General features: G+C 34.1%; 1 protein-coding gene across 4 annotated transcripts in view; it reads left to right on the forward strand.

The window, feature by feature from the left end:
- Positions 1-7553, forward strand: part of Rme-8 (receptor mediated endocytosis 8) — a 30179-nt gene extending 22626 nt beyond the window's left edge. For all 4 annotated transcript variants that reach the window (XM_072301842.1, XM_072301843.1, XM_019057333.2 and 1 more), the window contains 7 exons: positions 104-370; positions 905-1187; positions 1655-1874; positions 2183-2365; positions 3024-3164; positions 3828-4071; positions 4650-7553. In XM_072301842.1, coding sequence (XP_072157943.1) covers positions 104-370; positions 905-1187; positions 1655-1874; positions 2183-2365; positions 3024-3164; positions 3828-4071; positions 4650-4738 — 1427 coding nt within the window. In that variant the 3' untranslated portion in view covers positions 4739-7553. The remainder of the gene's footprint in view (positions 1-103; positions 371-904; positions 1188-1654; positions 1875-2182; positions 2366-3023; positions 3165-3827; positions 4072-4649) is intronic.
- The last annotated feature ends 350 nt before the right edge of the window (positions 7554-7903 follow it).

The raw sequence follows: 7903 nt of genomic DNA on the forward strand, positions 1-7903 counted from the left end.
GTAAGTGAATGAGCTTCGGATACTTCAACACCAGCTTGAAAGGAAGGAGTAGGTTTTCATTTTATTTCTAATAGTTCAACTGACGTCTTTTCTCTTTCAACAGGTCTTGAAATTCAATGCATTGGACACTTTGATCTATTGTTCTCTCTGCTTTACATGGATAACTATCGTCTGCTACAAGATAGCGCACTTACTGTGATCAGCACCTTAACGCGCAATCATGAATGTGTGAATGATATTTCCGGCAGTGATATCCTCGTCTATCTCCTGCTTGCTCTTTACTCTTTACCTGACCAATACTCAACCTCAGTAGAAATAATGTATGCACTGGCAACAAACTCAAATATTGTAAAAACTTTCCTTTCAAAAGGTAAGGGTATTGTCTTTTTTTTATAACTATAACAAAAAAAATTAACTTTTAACGGGAAAATTCAACAACAAAATTTGCTTGTATGTGGAGTACAGTATAAATGTACATTTCCATTTATTTGACAATCTCTACCCTTATTTAATGTTTGTAGCAATTGCCGATCATTGTTGGGTTTAGAAGGAGAGGAGCGATGTTTGATTAACTGCAAGTGATTGGACTAAACAAATTTTCTTAGAAACTTTGATCAAGGAAAATTGTACAGTGGTACCACAATAGCTGATGCGAGGACAGAAAAAAAATTTATAGATGAGAAATGCCACAAAAATGAAGCTAGATTGATACCTAACCATCTCATTGTGCGCAAAAACTACCGTTTATGTTTAATTACTGAATTACTCACTTTTAAGTCACTTTTTGAATCACTATCGATAAATCTCTATTTTAGCAATGCTATTCCCTGGTACTTCAATAACAACTCAATAATCCCACCGCTGATTTACTTCTGTGTCTAATCGAATATGTATTCTTTTTTAGGGGGCTACCTTTATTTGCTGAATATATTGTGCAATTCAAATGATGTGAACATCCGAATTAAAGTTGCGGAGCTATTTGGAAGACTATGCAGCGATAAATTATCTGGCCCAAGAATCAGGCTGACTCTAGGTCAATTTTTACCAGCTGCTATTTGTGATGCAATGCGTGATGCCCCTCCCTCTTGTATTCAGTTGCTGGAAAGTAATCAGGAAAATCCTGAACTTGTGTGGGATGCAAATTCACGGAAACACGTGTTTGGCACTGTCAGTCAGTTGGCAAAACAGTAAGTGTTCATTCTTTTAATAGAACTCTGTGTTTATCTAATAATACAACAATGCTTATATGTAATCCACGCGTAATGTGTCGCAAAACTGAGTTTAAACGATTGCATTCTAATATTCTCAGTTCCTCCGAGTCAACAAAATTAATTGTATCAGCAAACCTAGTGACATGAACAGGAAAAAACTTCAAAATTGCACAACAAATCAAAGCAAATTCAAATTTCCTGCTTGATCCAACAGATAATGTTTAAGATTACTTCATCAGTGAATACCAATGTATATTTATCCGTGGATAAAAAACTCATTTATACTTCTCTCCTTGATTGAGCTCAGCTTCGGTCAATCAAATACAAATACCATTTATGTATTTCCAACTTTAACTGCTCCCAAAATATGAATAAGAATGAAAGAGATGATGTACGTACTCTTCAAAATGGAGGGCACTGAAAATAAAATTTGAAAATTTCAGGCATTACACCAAGCAAAGAATGAATCCAATGGGAGCGCACAAGATTCCTGATCCAGGCCCTCTACTAAAAGACGCTGTCAATTCTAATGAAATCGTAGTTGGTGGTGTCTACCTGAGGTTATTCAATGCCAACCCCGGTTGGAATCTGCGCAAACCTAAAGAGTTTCTGACAGAATTATTGGACAACTGCCTATCCCTGATGACAAAAGATGAAGTCAACGTAAGTTATTTTGGATTATTACAATTTTAGTCTTTTACCAAAAAAAGTTAAACCTTTTTCTTATTCATGTCTACTCTAATTATTTTCATTCTTATGATGTACACTTTTTTTCCTTGCATAACTTATCCAAATCATTTCATGCATGATTCATATGCATAAAATGATTTGGATAAGTTATGCAAGGAAAAAAGTGTACATCATAAGACTATATGAGTTGACTTTCCTATCTTAAATTTAACTTGTTTGAAAGAGTAAGTTATTGATATAAGCAAAATTCGAACCTTATTTCATTTGCTCTAAAATTACAGTTTGAAATGTTAAATGTGATGACAACCGCTGTGGTAAATTTGCTGCAAGCTCAACCTAACTTGGCAGACCAGGTACCAGCGCTGGGACATATCCCAAGAATATGTCTTCATTTGAATTCAACAAAGTCCGTCTCAGTTCCAAAGTCTGTCATCAGGATTCTGCACCAACTTGCTTTAAGCGAGGTTAGTTCTTTTATTTTTTGAACTTCGTGTTTCGTTTTCTTGAAACATTTTGATTTCACTGCTTTTGTGAGTGAATTCTTACTCCTTTCACTGCTCTCAAGGAGAATAAAATTTCTAGAAAAGTAGGTCACACCATAAATCTATTGAAGTGAAAAACGAAACAAAACAAAAAATCCTAAAAATATGACCTGAATACGGTGAGTAGCAAGATGGTTGAATAATGCGCAGTCTAGACCATTTTTAAGAAAATTCAAAGCTAAAAGTACCAAAAATCATAATGAAAGTTACAAAAAGAAACTCCGATGAGTTTAAGTATCTATTGATGGAAGCAAATCTCAGAATCTCTATTTAGTAAAGCTTAACGAAAATTCAGACTAAATTATTGGTGAGTCATTGAAAAAGTTATTATCTACCACTACCAAGTTATCCTTCAGCAACTAAAGTTACATGACAATGGATTTAATTGTTACAATATTCAAAATTACTACAGATAATTTATTCCAAATTATTCGCAAGCCTCTAGCGATCAATCTTAGTTTCTCGTAACTAGCTGATTGCTACATATTGTTGCCCAAATAAAGGATGGTTTTCTGTCGTTAGAATTTTAAGTCCTCTTTATTTGTCTGTATATTGAGATTTTGTGAATAATTCATTTCAGGTTTGCGTCTGGACCTTATCACAAACAGACTGTCTTGGACCCATGAAAAAAGCAATGTCCTCTTACAGCGAACTTATCAATATCTCCTGCGAGACGCTAAGTCGAATATTCTCCGCTAAAAAGGATACCCTTGTTAAACAGGTACTGAACTACCCCAATTGATATGAATCTTGAATGATTGAATGAATGAAAGCTATAATTACCGAAACTCAAACCTCATCATTCATTTTGACCGATCAAACATTATTTTGTGTTTGAATAATTTTGACTTTATTTCAGATTTTTTTAATAATTTTTTTTGTTTTGAAATGGGCCACTATACAAGGTATGAATTAAAACACTACACAACATGTTCTCTCCTCATTTCATTAGGAAAAAGAATCGCGCAGAGGGCCAGAGATCTCTCTGAACAAGGCTCTTATATCTGTATGTGATTGATATCTCAGTTTCGCCCACCATAAAGTGGTCGTTAATGTTAGCTGAACTTTTACTTCATACGCTCATTCTTTACATAGACATCTCTATGTGAAAAAGAAAAATCAGTATCTATCCATTCCAATCGAGCTTGCCGAAATCACAAAGTATGTGTCCCATTTTTTCATCAATCGATTAAACTTTGCTCTGTAAGGCTTTTACTCCTCCCCAAAGTTCAGAACTGTTGATCGTTATTGCTCAAAAAATTTTAGTTTTTTCTTTTCTCCTCATATCTACTGAAGTCTAAAGCATGACAGACCAATTTGAATCTTCCTCATTCCCTCTATCATATATTGTGAAATAATAAGAAGAACTTTCTTGTTTTCCCAGGCCTTGGATGTCCAGTTGATCCCATTTCTCCTTGAACTGCTTGGAGGGCGCTTAGATGGCTGCGACAACGCTGCGCAAACCAAAGCCCTCATAGTCAAAGCCTTAAAAACAATGATGCTGAGTTTAGCGCATGGAAATACGGTCATTTCATTACTTGATCGATCCCCAGTCTGGGCCTCCTATAGGGATCAGAACCACGACCTTTTCATCACAAACGCACCTTCCAACAACTATCTAACAAGTGGTAAGTAACGTTTTCAAATTTCTTCACCCGATAGTCTTGGCAGACTTAGCCGTCGTAGTGAAAAGGCCTTGCAAAATTCCTACTGAGTAGTTGAATTTTAAAGAAAAGACATTATTTTTCCAGATCTCCGTTGTAATTAAGAATTTCAAGGCATTCTGAGGTATCGAAGTTTAGCCAAAATTTTGATTTTTTTCTTTTTTGTCTTTTTTTCTCCCTATCAATGCACCTTGTAACTGTCTGGAATGTCAAAACTTGCTGTGGAATGTTGGGTTTTACAATTTAGTTGTTAATTTGTTATTCAAGGTTTTTAAAGATTCTAATTTTATAAAGTCGCAAAAAAGATACTTCAGAGTATTATCACCCTCATGAAAATGTACATTTACTTTCTTGTGAACAGGTATTAAAACTTTTGAAAAATTACATATGTATGTTTTATGATTATGACTGAAGTAAAACAACTTTTTACGCTGTTAATAATTGAATAAAAGTCAAACAAATGAGTGTAACGTTATTATGAAACTTGTTCTACTCAGTCCCATTGTTTTTTCAATGCTTGTCTTGTCTTTACATTCACACAGGTGTTCCAACCACAGCTGGTTATCTTACTCAGGGTGACTCTCAGCAATTACCCACCATGCCTCCTCCTCTTGACCGTGAAGACAGGTGAAGTTATGAACTAATTCTTTATTTTTATAACCAAAGTGTAACTATGTTTGTATTCTTTTTGTATCATAGCTTTACTCTAAGTTTGTATGTTGCTGAAACTGTATAATATTTGAACAATATTACCGTGCCCGTTGATTATTTAATGTTTAAGATTTCTAACTTCCCTTTGTCTTTCGCTAAATGCCATTTAAAAGGGACAACTCTTTAGAATTAAGTTTTTTTCTACACAGTGCAATGGAATAAAATTCTGCTTGCACAACCGTATCAAACTTCAAGTTTTTGGTAGATTAAAAATCATGTTAGCTCCAAAGTTTATCAAATATTTTATTTCCCTCTTCAAATGGGTGTATATCTGCACCTTCAAGAAAAGTGTTTCCTTATCAATGGTTTTTGATGTTCTGTTCCTTGGGGCTACATTTTTTCAAATGAAAAATACCCTGTGCCATGTATTTTTGAACATTTTTTTTCAGACTTATAAAATGAATTTCATCGCACACAAAATATGGTGGAATACGTCAAACAATTTTTTATGATTTTTTTTGGACATAATTAGAGTTTTGTTCCTAAAAATTCAATATTTTTTCCCACACGCAATCCCTCCTCTCCACTCTCTAATCAAATTTCAGAGAAACGTTCAACTTTAACCTAATCATTGATGAAAAGTAGACTCCGAGTATTTTGTTCTCCCAAGCCCTCAAGTCAGATTGTTAGTTTTGATGGTTTTTATTTTCCCTTATCTCCTTCATCTCTTAACGGATGATTTCTCTTTCATGCTTGCCCTCAATTCAAAAGCAGTCAATGATACCCGCCTTATTCCCCCCTTCCAAAAAAAGAAAGAAAAAAAACTTGATGTGATAACAAGCCCTGTGATAAGATCATTTTCCTATCTGGTGTAGAGTCTCATTTTTTTTTACTTTTATAATTAAATTTGCACAAGCTAAAAGCAAAATTTTAGTTTTCATTAGTTGAGGCGTTTTTCTCTAGGTGTCAGAAATTGATGGAAATGGTTTAGATCCATCTCTCGTCTGTTTAAATCTGAAATTACAGGGAAAATTCATTATCATCTAGAATTTAACTTTTGAATTGAAGAAGCCGTCTCTTCAGTATCGTTAACTGTTGTATTCTAAGATAACTAACATCAATGCAAGTGCTGGAGAATCAAACTCTTAAGACTACAAAATGTAAACGTATATGACTTATTATGATCTACACCGGGATGCTATTAAGCTTCCTCAGAAGAGTTATTCAAAAATGTTTGTAGTGTCAGGACCCCCCTCCTCAAGCTTAATTGAAAATAGAGGATTACTACTGCTTACTGAATATGGAACAAGGGGGTCGTTATAAAATGAACTCACATATAGCATGAATACACACAGGCTTGAAGACTTCGTTTTTAAAAGTTGAGACATTTTTTACCAAAGAATTTTGTAATTTTGTGCTGGAATCATACGAAATTCTCGAAGAAAACTCAATTTTTCAACTTACGTATATATTTAGATTGAGGCTCTGATGCTTATTTTATCTTGAATTAAAGACTAACATAAATTAGAAACAATTTGACATTTTTTTTCTGTCTCGTTTTGGCAGGGCAAGCACTGAGTCCTATAGACGCTATTAGTGCAACGTCACAGAAAAGCGATATATATCGATTTTTTCGCACTGGTAGCATTGAAAGAGGTTATGCCAATGTTATTGTTTGGATCCAATTCGATATAATGGAGAACCCCTATGATGACGTCGCCACTAATAGCGTCTATAGGGTTCACAGGATTTATTTAAAAATATTCATAACATCCAGCATTATTGTTCCTTAAATCAACACTCTTATAAAGCAGTGTCATTTAATGTTAAGAAACAAATTATTTCGTTTCATGGCATTATTAATATACCTTTGAAATCAGCATGAATTATTTTATAAAACACAGCTTTCTCCTTTCATAAAGTGTGCTGAAATTTTCAGCTAATTTTTTAGTTACAGATATACCTCGATCATCCAATGAATTGTGGTAAAGCCCACACCAGATAATCAATTATGCTTATGAACACACAAAATACACTCTGGATATGTTGGGCATGACAACTGAAGTTATCATCTGTCATCATCGACTTGCTAGCCTCGTAGTTGCCAAATATCTCTTCGAGATACAAATATTGGCGTTTCAGCGGTGCCACATTACCACACCCGATAACTTGAGCAACAGATAAATGAAGGCCGGATAATTGAGGTATCACTGTATAGTAATTTGAAAATAATCTTCACAATTTATGAAAGAGTAGTGCCTAGAAAATCAGTCTCATTAGCCAGAAATTTACCAAATGTATTAGATAGAGGAGGTCCTAACACAAAAAGTTTGTCTTAAGTATACCCAGAAGTGCATTTCTCCAAAAACCCATTCTAATTTCCAGTGATGTCACTTTTTGGTAATCAATGCTGTCTTCTCTTTTACTTTTTTCTTCTTCAATTTTCAATAATCTTACTTAATTTTGTATTTTATCAAACTATCAGCTTCATTGATAAAAAAAAATTATTGTTCAGACAGTCACTATTATCATTTTAAGTAATCATAAGTTTTGTGCTATGTGAAAAAGAATACAAGCACACAACCCAAGTTAATATTGATAATAATGTTAATGATTTTAAGTGTGAAATAATGTGATAAAAACATATTTTTTGAGCCATGTTCTAAATAGCTGTAAGGCTTTTGCATTAATCTTTTATATTTAATCTGTTAATTTGTATCAAAGAATTTAATGTTATGTTATGGATACCATCCCTTTGTATCATATTAAAGGCGCAAACATATTCGGTACCAAAACTTACAATGTGTTCTCTGCTTCCTCACAGCTTTGTTATGGTCAATGACTAAGAATAATTAAGATCCTAAGGATCGGGTCACAGATGTTAGTGCCATAAAGTATGTTTACCTCTCTGTGATATACTGAAGTAGAAAAAGGGTATTTGAGTGGCTGAACAAGTTGATCATACCCATAAACTGATTTTGCAATCTCTTCAAACTATCACTAGTGAGCTTGGTCAGAAACCAGAAGTTATTCATGCTGCCGCAAGACCAAAGTGAATAAGTGATTGATATGCCAATTTCGGCAATCTGGCGATTCAGCGGCCTCTCTAATTCAGTGGATCGCTGAATATTTTTCTTAGTTTCAA

Source organism: Bemisia tabaci, chromosome 6 (genome assembly GCF_918797505.1).
Source record: "Bemisia tabaci chromosome 6, PGI_BMITA_v3".
Classification (NCBI taxonomy): domain Eukaryota; kingdom Metazoa; phylum Arthropoda; class Insecta; order Hemiptera; family Aleyrodidae; genus Bemisia; species Bemisia tabaci.